At 44.4% G+C, this 27,100-nt stretch overlaps 2 protein-coding genes across 2 annotated transcripts; both read left to right on the forward strand.

Annotated features, from left to right (window-relative positions):
* The first annotated feature begins 370 nt into the window (after positions 1–370).
* ube2na (ubiquitin-conjugating enzyme E2Na) lies at positions 371–6,732 on the forward strand. The gene is made up of 4 exons (XM_079743043.1): positions 371–473; positions 3,003–3,249; positions 5,197–5,337; positions 5,609–6,732. Exons 1-4 carry the CDS (start codon positions 444–446, stop codon positions 5,653–5,655), a joined length of 465 nt encoding a protein of 154 aa, XP_079599169.1. The 5' UTR covers positions 371–443; the 3' UTR covers positions 5,656–6,732.
* Positions 6,733–8,334: 1,602 nt separating this feature from the next.
* On the forward strand, positions 8,335–26,598 carry nudt4a (nudix (nucleoside diphosphate linked moiety X)-type motif 4a; the record flags this gene model as incomplete). Its single annotated transcript, XM_079743603.1, has 5 exons — positions 8,335–8,433; positions 22,618–22,728; positions 24,132–24,176; positions 24,342–24,429; positions 26,348–26,598. 5 exons carry the CDS (start codon positions 8,335–8,337, stop codon positions 26,596–26,598), a joined length of 594 nt encoding a protein of 197 aa, XP_079599729.1.
* Between the last annotated feature and the right edge of the window lie 502 nt (positions 26,599–27,100).

Here is a 27,100-nt window from a genome sequence, read left to right on the forward strand (position 1 = left end):
CCATGAACTGAGTAAGAATAGACTCACTTGTTCACATATTAGATTCACATGAATGATCCCAGGTAAAAAATATATATAATAGTAACTGCAGACAACAAAAACGACATGCACAGATGTTTGGTAAGTCACACACAGTTTGGTCAGTCACACATTTTTGGTAAGTCACACACGTGTGGTCAGTCATACACGTTTGGTCAGTCACACAGATGTGTGGTTAGTTACACACATCTTTGGTCAGTCACACACATCTTTGGTCAGTCCTACACATGTTTGGTCAATCCCAATGTTGGGTCAGTCACACACGAAGTCATCCCTGCAGAGGCTGCAGGGAGCTCAGCAGCGGACCAATCAGCAGCGGTCATGACGCAGAGACCGGAAGCCGTTCCGCTGTCAGCCAAGAGGGGAAGCACTGAGGACGAGCCGTGAGAAGACTTAAAGACAAGATGGCAGGTCTGCCCCGCAGGATCATTAAGGTACATAACATACACGTCTGGATTATATATGGTATCCTCTTGTGTTTCAGACCCGGGGCGGATCACTCTGTTAATGCTAACACGTTAGCCTGCAGTTAGCCGCTAGCTAGAGACTCGCTTTAGCTACTTCCGCTTCGTCCCGTTTCCTCGCTAACAGAACAGGATTAAAATACACCAACGCGTGGTTCATAGGACTGAATTGGGGTTTGGGTCAGAACGATATTTTCTAAATATAAGTGTCAAGCTAAAGGATGCATATTGCTAAATATGAATGCTAAATGAACAGGTAGCCTTGTGAGCTAGCTGGTTTGCTAACAGCTACAAGCTAATGTAAGCTAGCAGGGTAACACTAGTCCCCCAGTGATCACAATACTGCAATACTCGGCGACCAGCTCAATGTGGGATATTGTCCTGTTAACTGAAATGTATAATCAGATAATGTACGATAGCTGGTGTGATAAACCCGACCCTCCTGTTGGGTCCGACCTGCCGCAAGGCCTCCGCTTTGTTGGGCCGCGGGAGCGCGCTGCTCCCGGGGACCCGCTAACCCTAACCCCCTAACCTTAACCCTAACCTGGGTCTCATACTGAGGAAGAAAGACTCACTTATATACTCTAGGTATAAACACACTTTAATACTGAAGAATAAAACCACTTTAATACTGAAGAATAAAAACACTTCAATGCTGAAGAATATCAACACACTTTAATACTGAAGAATAAAAACACACTTTAATACTGAAGAATAAAAACACACTTTAATACTGAAGCATAAAAACACACTTAAATACTGAAGAATAAAACCACTTTAATACTGAAGAATAAAAACACACTTTAATACTGAAGTATAAAAACACACTTTTATCCTGAAGAGTATAAACACTGTATTATTGAAGAATAAAAACACTTTAATCCTGAAGAGTATAAACACACTTTAATACTGAAGAATAAAAACACTTTAATACTGAAGCATAAAAACATACTTAAATACTGAAGAATAAAAACACTTAAATACTGAAGAGTAAAGACTCACTTAAATACTGAAGAGTAAAGACTCACTTTAATACTGAAGAATAACGAATAACTTTAAACATGATTACAAGACTTCAAACAATCCTAGGGCTTTATACTGAAGAATAAAGACTCACTTAATTAAACATAACTACAAGACTCACTTGAGCCTTTTAATGACATGGGTTAGGTATTTAACACTGAACGTCTCGTCCATATCTATCTTCCCTTATGACTTATTTACTTATTACTTAATAACATAGTATATAACTTCATGAGACTCCTCCATATAGGCACTCGCCTGTTCCAGAAAGCCACCAAAACCTTTGTCTTTATTTCTGCGTACCCAAGTTCCTGTCAATCTCATAACGATCTTCAACCTTCTCTGTAGCACATGTCTGATCATGAAAACAATAACAAGGTGGCCCGTTAAATACACAATCAACACCAGACCAGAGACAATAAAATAATATCCTAAGTCAAATTCAGAAGTCAGACTTAAATCCACACATTGACCTAAGAACTTTTTCACTTTTTTAAGAACTTCTCAGTTAGATCGATGTTTTCTATTATTAAATAGATTCCAGGTGGAGGCCTTTGTGTAGACAAAGGGTGGTACACTCAGTTTGTAGCACAGCCCAACACAGTGGGGTGGACCTATATATGGTTTGGTGGGAAAAGGTAGGCAGCTGGGATGGGACCCTCCTAGCCTGCCGAGTGTGTGACCCAGGAGCCCCCCTCCTGTCTGTGTTTTCACTGCATGGTTTTGTCTGTGGGTTATCTGAAAAATGTCAGGAATCCTGCACACAGTTACGTTTGGGAAAACTGGGAAGCAGAATGGTTGGCCAGCACAGTTTGATGTTGCTCTGGTTCCTTGTTATGAAGTATATCATATTCAGCCCTCAGAGTTTAGTGTAACAAGGGGAATGCCAACATGGCAAGTGAGCATTGCTTTTTGATACCTGAAATGAACCACAATAACCATGGAAGTAAAAGTTATACTGCCTCAATACTCGCCCCTCTGGTGTTTCTGCTACAACTCATTTAATTCAATCATGATCTCATTATCAATATTTAATTCAGTGGTTCTGTTTGACCGAGCTTGCACTCAGACAGTCTGTCACAGAGTAGGCGCACTCTGACCAGATACTTCTGATAAGTTTCTTCTTTTTACCGTGTTGACGGAAACGACAATCTGCTGTAGCAACGTATTATTGTTGTGTGACGAGCCAGAAGCAACAGGTGCAATGTAGATGTCAAATATCTGGCCAACATGGCTGGAATTGTAGTCCAGTTTGCTGCTTTAATTTTGGGTATAATAATAACTTTTAGAATGTGAGAAACAACTATTTAACCCAAACATTACTCTTCAATACTGTCATTTCTGTATTTACTTTTCACATTATATCGTCTCTACACAATATTAAGAGTGTGTGTGTGTGTGTGTGTGTGTGTGTGTGTGTGTGTGTGTGTGTGTGTGTGTGTGTGTGTGTGTGTGTGTGTGTGTGTGTCTCCTCAGGAGACGCAGCGCCTGATTGCCGAGCCGGTTCCCGGTATCCAGGCGGAGCCCGACGAGGGGAACGCCCGCTACTTCCACGTGGTCATCACGGGCCCCGAGGACTCTCCGTTCGAGGGGGGCACCTTTAAACTTGAACTCTTTCTCCCAGAGGAATACCCCATGGCCGCACCTAAAGTACGCTTTATTACCAAAATATATCACCCCAACGTAGACAAGCTAGGAAGAATATGTCTAGACATTTTGAAAGGTAAGTGCACCCTCCCCATCGACCACTACTGGATGCATGTTATTAAGGGTTATACCCTGGCTATGTACCTCTAGGATGGGGCCATTGATGCATCATATATTGACCCTTTAAGGGATGACCAGGTTTAGACCTATGTTGTATGTGTTGTTGAGTTGTGTACCTTGAAACTTAAAAACATTCATCTGGTTCGAACAATGTGATTGTCATGCCCTTCACCCCCTAACATCTGGGGACGCAAGGAAAAAGAAACCCAGCCGAGGAACCTGAGACGTCTCTGGGTAAACTGCAGTCAGGCTGTATTCGGTGAAGGGCACCTTGTAATCTGCCTATTGTGTAGAAATGTAGAGGATGGCTCTGGAGAGAGAATCTGACTGGCTGGGATATTAAAGGGATACTTCACTGGTGGAGACATGAAGTTTATATCAAGTAAATAATTCTATGTATTATAAATGTGCAAAAAAAATTGAAATCGGTTCATCCTAGCCTGAGAAAAGGCCGAAAGTGTCTCTCTGGCTCAAAAGTAAGAAATCCTCCAACTCCCACAGTGCATTGCGCTCGCTGCACCGCCCGCCTGTTTCCGTTTGGAGGGGGAAGGACCGATGGTCCTAGCGCGAGTGGTTGCGCGAGCAAACTTTGTTTAAATATATCCCTGTGATACGTTGACTAGTTTAGACTTCTGCCCTCGTTTTTTCAAACACATCATTTGTATATTATTGTACAGCATAAAAACATTTGCTAATTACAGTAGCTCAGCATATCAAGTATTTGTACTCAACCTTTTGTCCCCAGTTGAAATAAGTGTTTATCTTATACAGTAGGCCTACTTTAGTATAACAGCACTTGGGTTAGTAAACAAATCACAACAACCAACATGAATTTGAGGTTTTATTCATGAAAAAATATGAACTATTTACAACAATAAAACGTGTAGGGTGCGTTTGCTAGAGTCAAAATAGTGACAGCTCATCTTGAGCATCTACTGTCTCCTGGTAGCCACGGTACTGCCCATCTTGTGCTGGGTAATTAGCTCTGATGGCCTAGCCAATCTATAGGCGAACAGAGCAAACCGGCGCGCTCCGGCTCCTCGTCCTCGGCAACAGGCATGGCCTGTTCAGCTGCTGCAGCCTCCTCCTCTATTTGTGTCAATTCTTCCTGGCTGTATTCTGGCTCGTACAAATAGCCCTGGATGTCCGAATCCAACAATAGATTTTCAAAATCCACTTCGGCTGTTTCACATTGCAAATGTGTTCTCTAGTCTAGCTAAGCGGTGAGGAAACATGGCGGATTGTGTTTACATCTCGTACGCGAGCTCCCGCCCCCCCTCATTCCTTATTGGTGGGCAAATTTGCGGAACCAGTGGTTTGTAGTCCTCTGCCCTTCTAGCAGGCAAGCAAAGTATTAATGAGATGACGTCAAATGCGTCATTTGACGTCATTTCAGGAGAAAATTTGATCAGGAAAGCTGGGCCGAGGGAAGACTGGGTTAGACTGAGGGAAAAAAAACTTTTTTTAGATGTTACAATAGCGATTTGATAATGATAGAACGCCGGTTCTGAATGGGTGACGTATCCCTTTTAAGATGAGATAATAATGTTAACTTGTTGCGTCAATCACAGACACACTGACTTAAACATGGGAGCTGTTTTCTGATAGAGATACAATCATTTGAATTAAATATTAACTATTTTATAAATGTTCATCCACGTAGCTTTAACTGATGCAACCAAACTGTATTACTCTGTGGCTTTCTTGCCATGGAGGCACGCTTTTGGTTCTGTGGTTCCTGTGGTGTGTGAGGGTACAGATGGATTCAGAAACTGACGATCAAGTGGGTCTGAGACCCCTCTTCTGAGCCCACCCTTGTTGTGCCACCACAAGCTCCTTTATGTCTTCTCACAAGCACTCATTGGCTTCTCCTCCCTCCATTCTCTTGGATGCGTTCCTGAAGACAAGTGGTCTCCAGCCCTCCAGATCCGCACGGTGCTGCTATCAATCCAGGCGTTACTAAGCGCCCCCAACCCTGATGATCCCCTAGCCAATGATGTTGCAGAGCAGTGGAAAACCAATGAAGTTAAAGCCATAGAGACTGGTGAGTGTTGGGCTCCTCCTAACCCTAATCACACAGTCCCACACTTTCACCATCCTGCTTACAATTCAAGTTATGACTTGGTAATGAAGCGCGTATCTATTTCCTAGTAGTGCCGTGTCTATTTCCCAGTAGTCAAACATTTGGCAAATTGAACAAATTACCTAATCTGAAATTGCGATGTGACTGAATTGATAAATCCTTGTGGTAGTCAGGAGTGTGCTGTGGTGTGCCAGGTTATGCTACTTACCCCCTCTGGTGTTGTGCTCTCCAGCCAGGGCATGGACCAGGCTCTATGCCAGGAACAACCTGGACGTGTAGTGGGACCGACCGGGCCTACACCGACAGACGGCACGCCCAAACGCAACTCCTCATGTTCCGCCAAGACCTCTTCCTACTTAATTTGAGTTTAACGGACGTCTTTATTATAAAACAAATACTAAGGAATATACTGTTTAAGAGAAACAAGACAACTGCTGTCAATTGGTCATTTAAATGCACACTAGTAAATAAGACGTGTTGTTGTCTTGATTCACTGCTGTTCAGACGTTTTAAGATATACTCCGGCTTCCTTGTCCATTGATTCTTTTTTTGTTTTGCAAGCTCTTCTTCAAGAAGCTTGTTGAGAACCCACTGGGGATCCTGCCCCATGTGTTCTGTCTTTACCTTGGGTAGCAGGGAGCAGCGAGGGGTAGAAGCTAAGAAGAACAGCAGATCTGTTTCATGTTGTCCCTCTTCTGAGTGTCATGGGGGCAGTTTGAAGGGGTAGCTAACAGCCCACTAGCTGCAGCCTGCGTGGCCATGGCTCCCCCCGGGGGCCCGGGCGGTCTTAGACTGCGTGGCTTTTTATTTCATCATATCCGAGAGGTAACACAGTAACGATATGACTAAACACAACTGAGCCTTCCTCTATCATAATGTTTGCTGTCATTGTAGACCTTTTAAATTCAGGCTTCTGACCAGCGAGGGGGTGGGTTTGTTTTTAGCGTGTGTTTTGTTATATCTGGTCTTCTACATTTGGCCTTGTTGTCGCCCTACTAATGTTGTTTACTCTTCCATCCCATGCTAACTCTATGATTCATGGTTTTTTTTCCCCCACTCATTGGTTCAAGACGTTGTGGTTGGTGGTGAACCTGTTTGAGAGGGAGCAGTGAGCTGGGGGTCCGAGGAATAGGCTGTGACTATAAAGGGGTCAGCGTCCAAACCCCAAAGGATCAGTAACGGCTTTGGTCTCAGCTGTCACGATTGGTCTTCAGTTGCAAAGTCTGTATTCAATTTAATGTTTGTAAATTAATTCATTCTATTAATCTGGGGAAGAAATGTTTCTGCTCTCAGAATGCTATGGAAACAGTCCATCTGCATACTTTTGGTTTCTGTAAATAAAATCTGTTGATTAATAAGAAATTGTGGTCGGTGTCTTTTTCTGCATGTATATTTAAACCATGTATTTAAATGAAGGATGGTCAAAGATTGCTTAAAAGTAGGCTATAATACTTGAAAAAAATAATTGGCATGGTTTGAATTAGTTTTTATTGGTCATACGTTAATGGTACATTATAACCTTTGTGGAAAAGGTAATCGGGTCAAGGCGAGATGAAAAGGCGTTTCCTTTCGACCATAGAAAAAGAAAGCACTGTTTGAAATGTATTCGCCTCATTTTTCCTAACCGACGTCATTGCGCGACGGCGGGTATTGCCGACCTCTAGCGTGAAACTACAATTTTCCGAAGATGGACTACAACAAGCGCTCTATGATCCATGCGTTCTTGTATTGATTTCAATCAGGTTGTCGCCAATAGTGAGAATCACTTAGGTCGGACTTGGCCAACGGGAATATTTTAGGATACTTGAATCCCAATTCAAATGTGAAAAAAAATAGGCTCAATTTATGTTGAAATTAACTGCCCCCGGTAGTTTTTCTTAAATGTGAGGTAGGCATTTTATTTTATTTTGGTGTAGGCTATAATGTGCTTAATAACCAGCAATGAATTAATTCATTTCGATTCAAATAATATGTTTCTGGAATTGGTATCCATTATTGTCAATTGTATTTTCTTCTCTTCTTCTGCTTTACCGCGTCTCTCGTGAGTCTTGTAGAGTTGTAGAGTTTACTTGTAGAGTAAACTTCGTCGTTGGCCTATTGCTTTGAATTTTGCCGCCGTAAAGGATTATGGGATACCACTATCTCCTTTCGTAAAGGTTGCTCAGGAGTAACCTATGCTAAAGGAGGGTTAAAGGATGCATCGAGGCACCTCTCCTAAGCATTTTAAGAATTCAACCCACTTGTCCTCCAAGTACTTCCGGGTCATCTCGTTAGGAAAATACATTCCCTATGCAAAAAAAGAGAATCGTAGAGGCCCCTGGTTTCACTTTGACCCCTCACTGTGGCCACTAGAGGGAGACCTGGTTGTGCTTCACTGTGGCTCCCCGTGGAGGGAACAGTATCTGTAATGTTACAGCGCTGCTTAACCATACCATCTACATGAAGTTACATAATACAGGCGCAAGGTTGAACACCTCTGCAGCCGTACTGGACAAGGAGATGAGTACCTTGTCAAGTTGTCATTGTGAATATAAACTCTCATTCCTTTTTGCGGAGGGGTTCATTTCAGCCCTATGATCAGATCCGTCATCTACGTCACGGAACTAATGCGCTGACGGGCGCGCGGACCAGCGCTTCACCGCACTTCATAGCGCCTCGCCTGTCGTCTCCTCTTCAGTGTCACTACAGCCTCCTGTTGTTACTGAGCAACATCTAGAAGATCTACTCCGGAAACATTACAACTGGTCCTGCAGATGCAAACATGAGTCGTCTCCTAGGAATGAGTCGAGTGCAGGTGTCCCATTCTGAGAGGTGAAGATCTGCATGGACGAGTTCCTGGGATGAACCGCTCTCCCATCACTGACTAGGAGAAGAACACCTGAACCTGTTGGCTCTTGTTGTGGGCCGACGCGTTTGTATTCGTCTGGCAGCTGATTTGAATCCAAGGCTTTGGGATTTATGATGAAGTTTAAGTCCAACCAAACCAGGACGTATGACGGAGAGGGCTTCAAGAGACGCGCCGCGTGTCTGTGCTTCAAGAACGAAGGAGAAGACGAGGTGAGCCCAGGTGCTTGAGACCTGGATCTAGATCAGAATCAAGATGTAGAATAATACATCCTTAGGGGACCCATTTGATGGGCCTATAAAAAGTATCACAATGGTGTGACAAAAAAAACATTGTGAATCCGTGAATGTCGTGGATTTTTTTTAAAATAAATAATAAAACATCAACGCCAGGTAGGGGAGACTGGGCTGGTTGGATCACTTTCCCCTCTCAGTTAGTTTTCTCCGTCTTAAAAATGTTTTAAATCTGTCAAAGTGTGATTAACTGCAAGCTTGGGATCTCAGCTAAATAACAAGTAGGTACAATGTTCAATGTACAATGTACAAATAACCCTTGGTTTGGAGTAACGTATGAATAAAGTGGTGTTGTGCACTTGTGCCAACCTGCCCCAGCACGGGGTTGGTTGGCACATGTAGGCGGGGCTGGTTGGCTGACATTTAAGTTTGATCTAAATAAGTTCTGCAGCAAGAAAAAACGCTTTTAGTTTGTAATTTCGTTCTTTTAAATTAATTCGCTTCAGCATACTCCAGGGATGCTTATTTGAGGGATTTATGGGTTTTTTATTCCTTCAAAAATGACAAGACGTCAGGAGAAAACACTGAGCCTGATAATTCCTGATCACTAAATTAAGTTAATCGACTGCTACCACCACTGCTATCGCAGGACTAAGTCTGTCGAGGTACATTTCAGGACTGAACACCGCAAGCACCAGAGTGGTTATAGGACAGGTGGAACCTAAAGCGTTGCATCTCTGCCTGGTGACCACGGCCCGTCTCAATGGCACCCCACATGACCCGGGGGATTCTGGGGCGGGGTGACGAGTGCGAGGCTCTGTGCTTAACACCCATTGACCTACTGCAATTTATAGAAGCGGGGTGTAGGCCCGAGCTGTCCCCAGACAGATTGACTTTCTCACTGGCATCCAGCGGCTTCTTCCAAACCATTAGGCCAATGGAGAGAGATAGATGGTCAGAAAATAATTAAATATACTTGATTTGTTCTGCCTTATAATGGGGCTTGTCGGCAGGATGACCTCCTGGCCCAATGCCAGGAGGTCTATATAATTGACCTTTCTAAAGATGTTGTAGACTACACAATGGGACAGGGGCCAGGCAATAGGCCTTCAATGAAATCCATGGACGAATCTTGATGTTGTTCGTCGTCGGCCTGCCAGCTTTACATTTTCCCTGGTCAGCTCTGGGTCAGAGTGGTGACAAGTCCTGCTCCCACTCACAGGAACTGTAGGTATGATTGTCCTTCCTCAGACCTACATGTTTCTCTCTGCTCCCCTCGGGAGCAGAGAGGATAAAAGAATGGATAAAAGCTTTTGAGTCTGATAAATTGCACTTTCGAGCCTGTGCATCACTAGCCTTGTGAGGAAAATGGGACATTTGGTTTATTTAATAATAAAAAGGCTGAATTTAAGAAGGACCTGTGAGGCCATAATTCGATATTAAAATGAATTGGTGTCGATGATCAAAGATAATTAATCCTGACTTAAAGACCAGGCAGTTGTCATCCTCCTCTCACTGTTTGTGTACCTCTGTGAAGGCTGTCTGGTTGAGATCCTTCTACAGCTGCTGGTCCACAGGTGGTGTGTGTTTCCTGGACTGGTGTTTGGGTGTGTTACATGTTGTCTAGAGGAGGTGTGTGTTTCCTGGTGTTTTGGTGTGTTACATGTTGTCTAGAGGCGGTGTGTGTTTCCTGGTGTTTGGGTGGCTGGCCCTCTGGACTCTGTTAAGCTGTTTTGGTTTTCAAGCAGAAATGTAACTGCTGATCCAGTGTTTTCTGTTAAGCTTGTTTGGCTGGCTGGGTGTGCAGAAAAACATCCCGCACACACGCAAACAAGTCGTACTCACACAGACCTGAATACGACTTGTTTGTGTGTGCGCAGAATGTTTTTCCGTCTCTGTGTGTCATTCTGAATAAGGACACTGGTTGTGATAGCGTTTAACCGTTTGTGTCTAGTTCTTGTGTGATCTTTGTGATCTGAATTCAACCTGTTCAGATTGGGAGTTTTGTGTAAATATTGACATTGTTTTGCTTAACAATTATTGTTGGCCTTGCTTGCTTGTTTTCCAGATTAATTATGAATTATGTTAGAAATAAGAGAAGTTGAGTTGTTTATTGACATGCTACAGTCCTTGACTAGAAAAAAAAGACATTAACATTAGCTTATGTGAAGACGTCCTCAGTATTCTCACTCACTCACTCCCACCTGTACGGTTCATGCAGTGTCGAAAGGGGGCGGGGATCGGACTGAGCCGGGATCAGCCGTACTCATCTCGCAGTACCCCTCCGTTGGGGTACTGAGACGTCTAAAAGGGTGCCAACAAGTTCAACTACACACGCCGTCCGTTGATTGGTAAACAGAATCGTCACTTCCGTGCGACAGGGGGATAACAACAAACAAACGCAGTACCCACAAGGTATTTCCGGACAACGGCGAAAGCTTCGTTTATTGAAGAAAATGTTGCGCAAAAGTTTGACGTCCTTCTTGGACGTCCTACATTGTTGCTTTTTGTTTATTGTGTCACATTCTTCTTTTTCCTTGGATTTATTAGCAGGCTACCCTCTGTCAGGCTGCCATGAGGTCACGATGCTTACGTAGCTGCCGCGGCTATCGCCATCCGGCTTAAACCCCGCCCTACCATAAGGGTACTGGCAGCGGTGGAAATGCGAGCCGTAACTGGGCTGGGCTATACCACACCTTCACCGCTGGGCCAAGGCGAACTGGGCCGAAGCGCACCCACCGGTGGAAAAACGCCATTACAGTGGGTCATGTGACCCCAGACCGGGGCCTGAGGACCCTTACTGTGGGTCATGTGACCCCAGACCCCAGGGGCCTGAGGACCCTTAATGTGGGTCATGTGACCCCCTGACATGTGACTCCCCGATAGGCAGACACATGGGGGGGGGGAGCAGGTTGGGATGTTTCACCAATGCACTCTGATGCACCGGGCTGGCTAGTTTATCTCCAGCCTGCTGTTTAATGATCTTGGATAGCAAATGGCTGTCCAACTACATTCCTCTAGCATTTCACTGTTCATATTCAGATCCACTGTTTTCGCTCCTCCAAGATCTATTATTTCCAATAAAGAATTAATTGAAAAAGGCAATTCGAAAGAAGATGCAGGTATCTATCCTGATTTTACAGCTAGTGTTGTCCCTAAATGTTATCCAGATAAAAAGTAAACACCTAGTAGGCAGGTACTAGCCATCCTTGGAGGAAGGGGCCCTTGCTATTGGTTTCTTCTCAAGGTCCTTCTCTCTTGGATGTAGGTCGATGAGGCGTTTGGACATTTGAATTGTGATGAAGGGCTGGACTCAAAGAGATGACACCGCTTGTTGGAGGAGGTCCTACATCTTCACATCTCTGTTACTATCTTGACTAAGGAGAGAGATGCAATTATTGTTAACGAGTATTTTAATATCCCAGGTTCTGAAAGTAACACCAAACAAGCCTCCCAGATAGCGCCCATAAGGAGGATGAAGTCGTGCTAGGGTGTACCTCTACTGCTAATCCAGGGAACCACAAGGACAGGGAAGTACATTAACTCGGGGGATCTGGAGACTCCAGGTCCTCTGATCTGGAACCTGGAGACTCTGGTTCCTCTGATCTGGCACCTGGAGACTCCAGGTCCTCTGATCTGGGAGACTCCAGTTCCTCTGATCTGGGACCTGGAGACTCCAGGTCCTCTGATCTGGGACCTGGAGACTCTGGTTCATCTGATCAGGGACCTGGAGACTCCAGTTCATCTGATCTTGAACCTGGAGACTCCAGTTCCTCTGATCTGGGACCTGGAGACACAGAGGGTGTAGTAGTTTGGTGGTAGTTGTACTGTGTAGAGGTACATAGAGGTGTAGTAGGTTGGTGGTAGTTGTACTGTGTAGAGGTGGAGGTACATAGAGGGTGTAGTAGTTTGGTGGTAGTTGTACTGTGTAGAGGTACACAGAGGGTGTAGTAGTTTGGTGGTAGTTGTACTGTGTAGAGGTACACAGAGGGTGTAGTAGTTTGGTGGTAGTTGTACTGTGTAGAGGTACACAGAGGGTGTAGTAGTTTGGTGGTTGTTGTACTGTGTAGAGGTGGAGGTACATAGAGGGTGTAGTAGTTTGGTGGTAGTTGTACTGTGTAGAGGTACACAGAGGGTGTAGTAGTTTGGTGGTAGTTGTACTGTGTAGAGGTACACAGAGGGTGTAGTAGTTTGGTGGTAGTTGTACTGTGTAGAGGTACACAGAGGGTGTAGTAGTTTGGTGGTAGTTGTACTGTGTAGAGGTACACAGAGGGGTGTAGTAGTTTGGTGGTAGTTGTACTGTGTAGAGGTACACAGAGGGGTGCAGTAGTTTGGTGGTAGTCGTACTGTGTAGAGGTACACAGAGGGGTGCAGTAGTTTGGTGGTAATCGTACTGTGTAGAGTTACATAGAGGGGTGCAGTAGTTTGGTGGTAGTTGTACTGTGTAGAGGTACACAGAGGGTGCAGTAGTTTGGTGGTAGTTGTACTGTGTAGAGGTGGAGGTACATAGAGGGTGTAGTAGTTTGTTGGTAGTTGTACTGTGTAGAGGTGGAGGTACATAGAGGGTGTAGTAGTGTGGTGGTAGTTGTACTGTGTAGAGGTGGAGGTACATAGAGGGTGTAGTAGTTTGGTGGTAGTTGTACTAAGTAGAGGTACACAGAGAGTGTAGTAGTGTGGTGGTAGTTGTACTGTGTAGAGGTACATAGAGGTGTAGTAGTTTGGTGGTAGTTGTACTGTGTAGAGGTACACAGAGGGTGTAGTAGTTTGGTGGTAGTTGTACTGTGTAGAGGTACACAGAGGGGTGTAGTAGTTTGGTGGTAATTGTACTGTGTAGAGGTACACAGAGGGGTGTAGTAGTTTGGTGGTAATTGAACTGTGTAGAGGTACACAGAGGGGTGCAGTAGTTTGGTGGTAATTGTACTGTGTAGAGGTACACAGAGGGTGTAGTAGTTTGGTGGTAGTTGTACTGTGTAGAGGTACACAGAGGGTGTAGTAGTTTGGTGGTAGTTGTACTGTGTAAAGGTACACAGAGGGTGTAGTAGTTTGGTGGTAGTTGTACTGTGTAGAGGTACACAGAGGGGTGTAGTAGTTTGGTGGTAGTTGTACTGTGTAGAGGTACACAGAGGGTGTAGTAGTTTGGTGGTAGTTGTACTGTGTAGAGGTACACAGAGGGTGTAGTAGTTTGGTGGTAGTTGTACTGTGTAGAGGTACACAGAGGGTGTAGTAGTTTGGTGGTAGTTGTACTGTGTAGAGGTACACAGAGGGGTGCAGTAGTTTGGTGGTAGTCGTACTGTGTAGAGTTACATAGAGGGGTGCAGTAGTTTGGTGGTAGTTGTACTGTGTAGAGGTACACAGAGGGTGCAGTAGTTTGGTCGTAGTCGTACTGTGTAGAGGTGGAGGTACATAGAGGGTGTAGTAGTTTGTTGGTAGTTGTACTGTGTAGAGGTGGAGGTACATAGAGGGTGTAGTAGTTTGGTGGTAGTTGTACTAAGTAGAGGTACACAGAGGGTGTAGTAGTGTGGTGGTAGTTGTACTGTGTAGAGGTGGAGGTACATAGAGGGTGTAGTAGTTTGGTGGTAGTTGTACTAAGTAGAGGTACACAGAGAGTGTAGTAGTGTGGTGGTAGTTGTACTGTGTAGAGGTACATAGAGGTGTAGTAGTTTGGTGGTAGTTGTACTGTGTAGAGGTACACAGAGGGTGTAGTAGTTTGGTGGTAGTTGTACTGTGTAGAGGTACACAGAGGGTGCAGTAGTTTGGTGGTAGTTGTACTGTGTAGAGGTACACAGAGGGTGTAGTAGTTTGGTGGTAGTCGTACTGTGTAGAGTTACATAGAGGGGCGCAGTAGTTTGGTGGTAGTTGTACTGTGTAGAGGTACACAGAGGGTGCAGTAGTTTGGTGGTAGTCGTACTGTGTAGAGTTACATAGAGGGTTGTAGTAGTAGTTTGAATAATGAAAGTATCGGTATTGGTATCAATATCGGCGATTCTGATCTGGTATTGCTTGGTATTGGATCAAATCTGCCACCGCTAAACAGATCTACGAGTACAAACCAAACCTACGAGATGAAAAGATGTACCTAATGTTAAAGGGATGAGTAGGATGGGATGTAAGCTAGTACCTTCATGAGTATAAGCCTTTTGATGACAGATAGAAATGCCCTCCCACCGCGGTGTTCCACTTGGAGAAGCGGAACATCTCTCGGACATCAACATGAACGCAGAGCTGAACCTTTTCCTAGATAGATGGATTAAAACTAATACAGCAGTGGAGTGAGCCTCACTCAGCCTGTACAGACACGAGCTTGACTCCATTGACTGCACTAGTTTGTGACTAACTAGTAGAAGCAGCATCATTTCTGCTGAGGAAGGACCCAATCCACATTATCATTGGTCAATAACAGGGCTAGGGTTAAACTATATCACCAGGTGGAGTATTCAAGCCCACCATAAGTGCGTGAAACAGCTTGTTTGCACTCAAGCTTGACTTCCGTAACAGTGTGACGTTAGTGAGTGCAGCTAACTTCTCGGGGGAGTGAATTTGCCAACGCAGGCGCAAAGTGTCCGATCAATCGCAACAGAGTGGGCGTGCTGACCAATCACAATCGCAGATTGCTACTCGGGAGGGGGGCCTAAAGCGACTTGATACAAAACAGACTTTTGAAAGACGCTGAAATTGGTTTTGCAGAAATGAAGCGTGTAAGTATAATAAGGAGTATTTCTAAAATACAGGTATGTAACCCTATTCTAGTACTACCCAAAATGCTATTATTATCCGTAAAAAAAAGAATGCTATGGTATCTTTAAATTAACTCTTATTTGTGTAATTACAAGACTTGCAAAAACTTTTGTTTGGGCTTGGAGGATCCGGCCAGTGATCTGAAGTTGTCGTTGTGCCGCAGGATCTCTCACGACCTGAACCTGCTCCCAGTGTCTCCAGCCACATCTCCACACACCAGGACCTTAAGATGGCCTCCAAATCTCCTTCAGCATCAACCAAACAAGACATCTCATTTAATTTAGTCAGAGGGAAACCTTGGTCAAGGGTGATTTTTTAACTCTGTAAAATGTATTAAAGTTAAAGTATGCTGTTGATTTTTTTTTTTTTTTTTTTTTTTTACTGTTCCTTTCTATTTTGCTGCTCTACTGGTGATATTTGCTGATATTTCCATCATATTGTCCACAGTGCCTATCCCAAGTGTTCATGTTAGAATTCCTCTTTATATCCCAATGTCTACTGCAGTCATGTGACCCCCAATAAAGCAGTTCTAACACCATTATGTTTGCTCTGTAATCATAATTATTTTATATTCAATGTATTAAAAGCTCTCTCTTTGCTCTGTCACAGAGAGCGAGGGGAGCTGCCGTTTACACCTTTCTTTTCATAAATGTTTGCATTTATATGGTTCTATATTGGGCAGGTTATGCTATGCATTCTACCTGGGGGGAGGACGGTATTGAATGTACATGTAAACAGCTTTATGTTGAATAACCAAAATATGGACAGTACCCAGAAGGGGTAATTGTTATATTAATGTTTAAACCAGCATATGTGTGATCTGCTGTTCTTCCTCTGCAGTACAGACTGGACCTGGTTGATCTAAGGCTGATGAGGGGTGGAATGGGGGACAAATGTTTTGTACTGCAGTTTTGTACTCATAGATTCAATTAATTCATGCAAACTCTGTATTCAAACGCACAACTGAATTCTATGTGAATGTTTTTCACCCACAAACAAAGATGTCTTACTGCAAACCTGATCTGTAACTGCAAATTCAATCTATTGCTCAAATATGTTTTACAGATTCGCACACTTGAATGCATTGACACAAAGGGCCCTATTTTAATGGTCTGAAACGCAAGTGAGAAGCGCCAAGCGCAAGTAGCTTTGTGGGCGGTTCTATGGCGATGTTGCTATTTTACCGGCGCATAAATGACTTGCGCCCAGCGCAAATCTAAAAAGGGTTGGTCTGAAGTAGCCTTATTACCCGTAGGTGTGAAATGAGAGTGCCATCTCCCATCCCCTTTAAGAGCCATGAGCGCATTTGAAATTGACGAGTTGATATTTTGACATCGCGTTTGCAGTCTCCGATGAGACAGATGCATGACCACATGAATTTCTGTAGAATGATATGCAATGCTCGTACGCATTGTCACAGGTGAGCCACCGTACCAAGCTAGAAGGTGTATGTGCGCAACTGCGCATGCGTGCTTGGACTGATGACGTTGATTGCTTGTTGCTACCCAACGGATGCGGGTTAAATGAATGAACCCTGTGAACACTGAATAAAGGTCCTGAAAGATACGAAAGACTATTATTGATCACATCATAAAACCTGGTCTCAGAAGTATCGGACCTATTGCATCCAAAGACGGAGGAGCATTAATACGAGTGGACGTTGTGTTCCAGCTACGGTGACTGAGTGAGTGCTAACGTTGGCAGCAGAATGGCAGAGGGATTCCGCAAACCGGACCCGCTGGTGTTTGACGGCAACGTCGCGGAAAACTGGAGGATATTTGAACAGGAATACGACATATTCATTGCGGCAGCATGTTCAGACAAGCCTCCGCGTACACAAGCCTTTATCCTGCTGAACCTGGCGGGCTTAGAAGCCATAGAACGCGAGCATTGTTTTGTATATGCTCCCGCTGTTGTGGATGATGACGGAGTGGAGTCTACTCCCGCCGAATCGAGAGAGGACCCCGAGTGCCTGAAAAGAAAATTCTGTGAGCGTAACCCTAAACCAACATCACTATGGAAAGAAACATATTCTTCACCAGGAACCAAAGACAAGGTGAGACTGTGGAAGCCTATGTGAGTGATTTAAGGAATAAAGTGAAGACATGCAGATTTGGAAATCTACAAGACGAGCTGGTCAAGGACAGACTTGTCACAGGCATACACAATGACAGTGTAAGGAAGATTTTACTCCGCAACAGCGAGCTAACTCAAAGCAAAAGCAATTGAAATTTGTCAAATTTAAGAAATAACAGAACAGCACACCAAGACTCTTGCTGCACCAAAACAAAACACGACGAATGTGGACACCGTACGTTTCAAGACAAAGCAGTCACAAAAACGCCCATTCAAACTGTGAGCTTTCACTTTCAGTGAGAACCTCACAGTTTGAATGGGCGTTGTTGCCAAACGTCACCTGTCGCAACTGTGGAAATAAACATGACCCAGACAGGAGAATGTGCCCTGCATTTGGCCAGCAGTGCCACAAGTGCAACAAATGGAACCATTTCAAACAATGTTGCAGATAAACACAGAGCTCCCACAAGTACAGACAAGGGAGAGCAGTCAATGTGGTTGATACTGCCCAAGGCTCAAGCAGCAGTGACGAGTCATGCTATGTTGGTGGACTCTCCATAGCCACTGACGTGGTTGACACAGAGGAAGAAAAAAGCCCTTGGAACTCAAAGTAGATACTGGGGCAAAATGTAATGTGCTGTCAAGCGACGCCTTGACACAAGTGAGACGCAAAGAGAGACTGGACACCTCAACGAGGACGAGGCTTGTCGCATATGGAGGAGATGAAATCCCCTCAGCCGGCTCAGTATATCTATCCTGCCTGTCAGCACGTCAGCCATACGACTTACGCTTCCAGGTAGTGGAGTGAGATATGCAGCCACTGCTTGGCATGCGAGACAGCGTTCGCATGGGCCTAGTCACTTTGAGTAAGGAAGTACACCAACTTCGTTTGGAGGAAGAGCCTCGTTTTTCACACAAGGTGTTCAAGGACTATGCCGACCTCTTCACAGATGATGTAGGCACGCTCCCTATCACCTACAAAATGACACTTGACCCTGAGGCACAACCGGTGGTCAGGCCGGCACGTCGCCTACCAGTCGCAATGCGTGAAAAGGTCAAGGCGGAACTGGACAGGATGATAAGCCTAGGCGTCACAACTCCAGTTTTGGAACCAAGTGAATGGGTCTCAGCTATGGTGGCGACCCACAAGAAGAACTCTGATGACATAAGACTCTGCATTGACCCACGAGACTTAAACAAAGTGCTCAAACGCCCTCATTACCCCATGGGCACTGTGGAGGATGTAGCTGCGCAAATGCCCCACTCCACAGTGTTCTCTACATTAGACGCTAAGAGCTAATTCTAGCAGATTCCCCTGTACAAGGACTCCTCCAAACTGACGACATTCAGTACACCATTTGGGAGGTTCAGGTTCCTGAGAATGCCATTTTGCATCAGCTGCGCCAGTGAAGTGTTTCAACACACGATGGAGCAGATCTTTGCTGGCTACCTGTGTGCGGTAATAGTTGATCATCATTGTCGGGGGAAATGGCGAAGAAGAACATGATGAGAACCTGAAGAAGATCCTTGCTCGAGCGCAGGAAGTTAACCTGAGACTTAATCCGCTTAAGTGCAAATTCAGGCAGAGGGAGATCGGTTACGTCGGTCACATATTCACAAGCGACGGGCTCAAGCCTGACCCGTCCAAAACAAGAGCAATTGCAGAAATGCCAGCACCAGACAATGTCGCAGCGTTGAAGCGCTTCCTCGGCGTCATAAATTACATGGCCCGTTTCATCCCGAACATCAGTGAGGTCTCTGCTCCCTTACATCAGCCGACGCACAAGGACTGTGGTTGGTGCTGGTATGAACAACACCAGAATGCTTTTGACACGCTCAAGAGGTCTCTTGCCAGCCCTACAACGCTGAGATACTACGACGTGAAAAAGCCAGTAACACTTACCTGCGATGCTTCCCAGTATGGCCTTGGGGCGGCGTGTCTACAGGATGGAGCCCCCATCGCCTATGCTTCCCGCTCCTTGACGCCGACCGGGATGCGCTACGCGCAAATTGAAAAGGAACTTCTTGCTGTTGTGTTTGCATGTTCCAAGTTCAACGACTACATCTATGGCAAGCACATCCAGATTGAGACTGACCTGTCAACTATTCTGTCAAAACCCCTACACACGGCCCCGGCAAGGCTGCAGCGCATGATGCTGTGTCTGAAGAGATACACCTTTCAGCTGATCTACAAGAAGGGAAAGCATATGTACCTTGCAGACATGTTGTCTCATGCTACAATGAAAACAACGGAACAGCACAGCAATGAGGAGGCTAATTTTGAGGTGATGACTATCCAACACATCTCCTCCTCACATCTCGAAGAGCTCAGAGAACACACAGCAGAAGACAAAGACCTGCAGGCACTTTGCAAAATCATCCAGCATGGATGGCCCAAGCGGGAAGCCAACCTGCCAACAAGCGTACGCCAGTACTTCACGTTTGGAGATGAGCTGACAATTGAAGACGGTGTCATCATGAAGGGACCCAAGGTGGTCATACCACAATCCCTACAACGTGAGTACATTGCAATTCTGCACAGAGGTCACCCCGGCACAGAAGCAACAAAACGCAGGGCTAGAGACATTGTGTTCTGGCCCTCCATGTCCAAAGACATTGAGGGAGAGACTCTATCGTGCTCCGTCTGCAACAGCACAAAACCACATCGACAGAAGGAACCACTCAAGCTTCACCCCATCCCGGATCTGCCATGGTCGACAGTGGCCACAGACATTTTCAAATGGAATGGCCAGCACTACTTAGTGCTGGTTGATTCATACTCAGGATGGTTTGAGATAGACCTGCTACGTGACATGAATTCCACCACTGTCATAACAAAGTTAAAGCGGCATTTCTCAGTTCACGGATGCCCCCACCTGCTTCTTTCGGACAACGGCGCTCAGTACATGAGCCAGCGGTTTAAGGACTTTGCTTCCACATGGGACTTTGTCCACCGCATCAGCAGCCCAGAATTCCCGCAGTTTAATGGCGTGGCAGAGAAGGGTGTCAGCAGCGCAAAGAAGCTGCTAGAAAAGTCCAAACGTGATGGAACGGACATTTTCCTGAACCTGCTCAACATCCGGAACATTCCGCGTGACGCGACACTTGGCTCGCCAGCCGATAGACTGATGTCAAGGCAAACGCGCACCACGCTTCCACTCAGCAAGACACTCCTCGCTCCCGCTGTCAAAAGCGCTGATGCTGTCAAAGCACAACTCACCCAAAAGCGGCAGTATCAGAAGGTGTGGTACGAAAAGACAAGCAAGCCTCTACGCCCACTATCTGAAGGTCAAGTCGTACGGATGCAGACTCAGCGTGGTCATGACCGTCTGGCGACAGTGAAGCGGATCTGCAAGGAACCTACATCGTTGAATCAGGTGGGCATGACTACAGGAAGAACTGGAGGCACCTCCTGCCTGTCCTGGAGGCACCGCCGCCACCAGCACATCAGGTGGACAACGGCGACCAGGCTACGGTCACTACGTTGACCGATGAGCCATCACAGGATGGGGCTCCTACATCTCCGGCCAGAGCCCGAGACATCATCAGCGGTGGCGAGGTGATGCAAGGGCCGGCGCCACCCCTCCAGCAGCCTGCCGGAGATCTATATGTCACACGAGCGGGACGAGCCCAACCGTAAGTACCTGCAATAAGCACTGCAAGGCCTATGGGCTGTTTTTTTTTCTATGGACTGTTACAGTGGCTTTCCACCGGATTACTATTTTCTATGGACTGTTACAGTGACTCTCCACCGGATTGCTGTTTTTCTATTGACTGTTACAGTGGCTTTCTACCGGACTGTTCTTTGCATAGGGTCGGCTGTTGGACTGTTGGTTGTCATTTTTCAGATGTTCCCGTTTTGTTTTTTTCTGAAAAAGAAAAAAGAAAAGGAAGGACACACTTCTTGTAACTACTACTGTGTGCTAAAAAATATATACTGCATGCTGTATCTACCTGCATATGTATATTGGTGACTCATAAACAGGCAGGGTTTGTTGTCCCCACCAATTCTTCCTTGCTAAGAGTTCAGTACACTACCTCTGTGTTTTATTATTTAAGTTGTTCTATGGGCATAGAAACTAAAGAGGGATGATGTAGAACGATATGCAATGCTCGTACGCATTGTCACAGGTGAACCACCGTACCAAGCTAGAATGTGTATGTGTGCATGCGTGCTTGGACCGGTGGTGGTGATTGCTTGTTGCTACCCAACGGATGCGGGTTAAATGAATGAACCCTGTGAATGCTGAATAAAGATCCTGGAAGATACGAAAGACTATTATTGATCACATCATAAAACATTTCAAACTTCAAATGGCTCAGTTTATGACTAAAATAATATGGCCTAATTCACACATGGATAGCGTTTTCTTCCACAACTTCAGAAACACTGAGTCCTCAAATAAATTTCGGCAAAGAAAACTTAACACACATATGATATGCGGTAACTGTGGTTCTATTTAATGATATACGCAATACATTAACAAACGTTTCTTACCAGTATTGTATGCATTATCGTTATCGACCTGTGTTCCTAATATGCATGTGTCCCCCCGTTAATACACATTGCCATGGACTGTATTATGCGTTAGGTGTAGTATGCGTGTGTTTAAACAGATGGACGCACACACGCGCGCCCGCTTTCATTCATTTTTTTACACATACACACACGCGCGCCCGCATTCATTCATTCTTTTTAACACTCACTTGCGGTAAAACAATGTTTTCTCACGATCAAATACTCATCAATCCTAAAAGTTATGGGCTTGTACACGATGTCTGTGTCAAGAAAATATGTGTTTGCTGTACGGTGTTTGCAGATGCATTGATTTAAAAGCACAACTTATTAGCGCTGTATCAGCTGTTCTTTCCCAAATAATTTACCAAGAATGTGTGGCTAGGTAGATGAGAGAAGCAAAGTGTATGCGCGAGGTGAACAAGCAAAATTATGCATGCGCCCTTAAAATAGCATCTCAACAACGCGCCACTGACTTTAAACCAGGTATTTCCTGGTTTGTGGCGCAAGTGATTTCTGAAACTGCAAAATAGCACCAGGAAACGTTTGCGCCAGAACACGCCTCCTCCTTTCGCCGAACCGCCCCTTGGGGCGCAAGATCATTCCCTAATTTACAGGCGCGTGGCGCAGGAGGGAAAAGAACGCTCTGCGCCAGTTGCAAACTAGCAACGACACATGCGCCAGTGTAGAAAGTCAATTGCGCCGGATGCAAGATAGGGCCCAAAAGGTTTTCCCACATTTACATATGGTGTTACAATACTTTGACCCCAATCAGATTCCCTTCATTGTCTGGGGTGGGCCTTCTCTCAGAACCTGAGGACCATTTCTGCTTGCAGGTGCTGCTGGTGAGCAGCAGTCGGCACCCAGACCAATGGATCGTTCCAGGGGGGGGCATGGAGCCGGAGGAGGAGCCTGGCGGAGCCGCCGTCAGGGAGGTGTATGAGGAGGTGAGGAGGAGGAGACAAACATGGAACACGCAAAGATGATGGTCAAAACAATCAATATTTCGGTTTTGTTTGAACTACTACAGTTAACTGATTTGAGATAATAGGTAATATATTAAACGATCTGCATGTGTGTGTGGTTTAGTTCTTCTCTTGGGGACAGCAGTACTGAGTGTTTAGAGATGAGTGGTCTAAGAGGTCCCAGCTGGGATACCAGTGTGCTGACAGCTTTAAGTTATGGAGGTGACCTTTAGAAGGCCTGTCCAGTTATACATCGCCTTTGTCCTCTTAATGACAGACGTCCCTGGGTAGGAATGTACTGCAAAAATGTACAGATATTATTATTATTATTATTATTATTAGTTATATAAAAATTCAGTGTCGTATATTTTTCCACACCTTGCTGAAAAGTAGGTATAAGAAACCCCCTCCCCAAGAATTGTTTACTGTTTACAGTTACTGAGTATGCCTTCATCGCAGGTGTAATCACAGACGTACATCGCAGCCATATTGAATGCTGCATGATTAAAATCATGCTGGAAACTGATTTTAATGCGTGGTTTTAATGTGAACATAAAAATTTATGTTGTTTGAGGAATGTAAACCGTATAGTGCTCTTTGGCCAGACCAAACACAGATCCCCTGTTAACTTTGGATTGTTTACAGTCCAGTCGTGGCCTCCGATATGGCGGCCTTGTTGATGTACAATCCAAAGGCCAACGTGTCTATGTCTATATGTATGTATGTCTATATTTGGTATAATGGAAGGGGTGAACACAGGTTTATCACATCACGTAAATTAGGGGCCATTACATGCCTACAGTACAGACCCATAATTAACTTAATGAGCTACCTAGCTCATTAATCGTCTTTGTGATAAAGGCCTAAAGTCTTTGTGATAACCTTCTTTGTGATAAAGGCCAATACCTTGTTTAAATACAACGCCAACAAACTTTAGTATTAGCTCATGCTTGTTGGGAGTTAAGGTTTGGGAATTTTAGGCACCCTATATTATGACTTATTATATATGTTTAGTTGACTTATAATTTGTTATATTCGGTTGAATCATTATTATATTATTATATTATATTATGTTAAAGATATCCTATCTTCTAATTTCAATGGTCTTGTGTAGCAGAGGAACCAGAGAATAGATCTAACCCAGACCTCATGGCCACATTGCTGTTCTTGTTGGTTTCTCCCATTTTAAATGCATCACCGTGGCCGTCTGTCTGGTCATAACCTCCTGGTCACAAGCTGTGTTTGTCACATGATCAGACAATCCTTGGCACCCAAACTGGGACTTAGGGTCGGAGAGAGGATCAGGAGCCCAAACCCCTGGAGGACTGAAACCTGAAACCAAACCGGGACTCTCTGCATAAACGTCTGTTTAACTCTCTGCGCAGGCTGGTGTGAAGGGGAAGCTTGGAAGACTGCTGGGAGTTTTTGAGGTCAGTAAATCATTTTCAGTTGTGGAAAGTATAAACCGGCATATATTAAATCATATGGGGTCAATCAATGGGGTTCCAGGTAAAGACATCGGCCTGAACAGTTCCATCTGCGCTCACACTTGGTGCAGATGACTCATACTGTAGTCCTCTGCTTGCTCTCATTAGCACAACCAGGACCGCAAGCACAGGACCTTCGTTTACGTTCTCACCGTGACGGAGACGCTGGATGACTGGGAGGACTCTGTCACCATCGGTACGGCCTCTTGTCACCTCAACAAAACGCCAACAGAGCCGTTGGTCTGCGATTATTTATATTCTTTTTACTTAATGCGTGTGAACTCAGCAAGTGAAGACTTTAAATACACCCATTCAACCATATAAATAGAGTTTAGCCTGTTGTGAAGGCTGTTGTGGTCATCCACACCCAGCAGCCCTGACTAACCCCCCTCTAGAAGCTATGGGCTTGTTTGTTTTCCATAACTATCCTCACTATCGTGTGGCAATTTATAGTTTAGTTGTCACCCTCAAGCAGACCCTTATTCAAATGAATCTTTGCCGCTTTTAAGGGGAAAGGATAATCCTGGTTTTGATGTCATGTAGCCTTTAACCTGTCCTAGCACATGCAGGGACGTCACTAGGATTTAGAGGCTGGGGGGGGCTTAGCCCCTAGCAGTTTCCGAAATGCATGCCGAAAAATGTTCAGCACATCTTTAAAGTGGTTCTTTATTTCATCATTTATTACAGTAGGGAGTATATATATCTATCAGGGCCTGTTTTCTGGCTCACTCTCTTTTCTTTACTTGCCTTAAGACCTCCTGCTTCCCTCTCCTGAGTCTTAAGGATGTCCTCCTTTTTAAAAATATAAATAAGCTAAACAAATGTAAGAGTTGGTATGATTTAAGTCTACATATTGGGGTGAGTTCAAGGAAAATAGGTTAGAAAATGTATCCATCAATGCAAATGAAAAAATATATAGGCTAGTTTCATAAACTCACTCTTTCCAAATAAAGGTGAGGCCTATTTCTGCCTGCCACTGATATTTCTATATTGTGTCTGAAGACAGTCTATACATTGAATAGAGGGTAATGGTGTGGTGCATCCCTGAATTAGGTAAGTCACTTGAACTTATTTCAAGCCCTAATGAAATTTGACAATAAAATAATAAACAGTAGTTTTGGCTGCTCGACCTGTATGCCTACTAGATCTTGACTGAATTTGCAGGCTCCGTCAGCATCAGCTCCTCTGCCACTCTCCATGCTCTGCTTCTTCTCCCTCACACTTGTTAAGTATCTTTGTATATCCATCTGGTCAATGAGTTGACTGATATACCATTAGGGACACCAAGCCAATCGTTGTAACTTGTCACTCTCACAAAATTGCTGATTATAACAGAAATCTGCAGGGACTGATAGCTGTCATAGGCGAGCAGCTACGTTGTTGAACAGTCTACGGCGGCTACTCTAAAATTACAGTAGATATAGCCTTTTCTTTCCCTCAAATAAACCTCACAATTTCACTCTTTGATCTGCAAATCCTCTTTTGTCTCCTCTCATTTCTTAACTCAGCCCGCCGAGTGCCAAGTTGCCAACCCGACCCTTCAGAAAATGTAACCTCCTGCCAGCTCTCTCGGAAACAATTTTAATCCAAATTAAAGACCACTTCTAATTGTATTAGTATTTATTTCAACTCATAGTCTGGCTTATTACGTTAAGCGCAGGCATGTTACGATTTCCTTGACAAAAAAACAAAAACATATATTTTTGTAGGGGGGGCTTTTGAACATCTTGGGGGGGGGCCTAAGCCCCTTCAAAATAGGCCTAAAGACGTCCCTGAGCACATGTTATATTTATATATGATCGACATATCAACTATGTCTTGGTTTAATTATCCCAATAAGAGCTTAACGGTGTGAGAAGGCCTTCAGTCTACATTTCTGCTCACATTGTATTATTATACGTTTTATTAAGTTCAATATATTATAATACCTTATTTATTCCATACTTTGAGTGAAGGTCTAGTTAGTAAAAAGGCTCCTGTGGATGTGGGGGTCTACTGTCTAGGTTTCTGGTGGTCACAGTTTGCCCCTTTGACCAGCTCTTTGGCCAGCATCATGAAAATGTGAAGAGAAACGGAAATGTCTCTTGTCCTTGATCACATTCTCGTTCTAACAGGAAGGAAGCGGAAGTGGTTCAAGATCGATGATGCCCTCCAAGTGCTGCAGAATCACAAACCTGTCCACGCAGAGTATCTGATCAGACTCACCACTGCGGCCTGTGGCGCCCCCTGCAGTCCGAGCTGTGCCGACAGAAATGGCAATAGCCCTGTATCCGCCCTGACCCATAACAGCAGCCCGCACCACGGCCTCTCCACGCAGATAATAGATAACACAGAAAGCCACCAAGCAGGACTTAACTGGACATAGTCTATGTAGAGGTCTTCAAATGCAAATATTGTCTCTTGAAAATATGTATTTACAATTTTGACTTTGGTTGAGTTGATCTAAAACCTTTCAATGTTTAATACAAACACACACATACTAACACCTTTATTAGCTATTACAACACGTTCTTCCTGGAAAAATCAAGTGTGTAAAAAAAAGAAGTGAAACTATATTGTTTTGTAAAGGTCCTATGTTTGAAGTACTGGGAAGTGTAATACAATATTATACACAGCATTCAAATTCCTTTAAGCAGTCGCTCTTCTGATAACTCACTGCCAAATAGTGTCTACAAAGGGATGCATTGATACGATTAGAATAGAAATTAGAAAATTAGAATCTATATGAATGAATTTAGCAATGTAAGTGAAATAACACTGCCTTTTTAAGACAGTAAATGTGTGGTTTTATAAGTTAAAGATGTGTACACTATGTTAAATATGAACTTGCTGGATTTTTCTTGGAAATATTTATTCCAAAATTTTCA

This window comes from Pollachius pollachius, assembly GCF_949987615.1.
Source record: "Pollachius pollachius genome assembly, chromosome: 9".
Classification (NCBI taxonomy): domain Eukaryota; kingdom Metazoa; phylum Chordata; class Actinopteri; order Gadiformes; family Gadidae; genus Pollachius; species Pollachius pollachius.

What these genes read in the sequence shown, in the direction of transcription:
- ube2na (XM_079743043.1), top strand. Translation starts at nt 444, where the DNA reads ATGGCAGGTCTGCCCCGCAGGATCATTAAG. An exon ending in TGCCCCGCAGGATCATTAAG is followed by an intron (nt 474 to 3,002) that starts GTACATAACATA and finishes GTGTCTCCTCAG; the next exon opens with GAGACGCAGCGCCTGATTGC. An exon ending in ATGTCTAGACATTTTGAAAG is followed by an intron (nt 3,250 to 5,196) that starts GTAAGTGCACCC and finishes GCGTTCCTGAAG; the next exon opens with ACAAGTGGTCTCCAGCCCTC.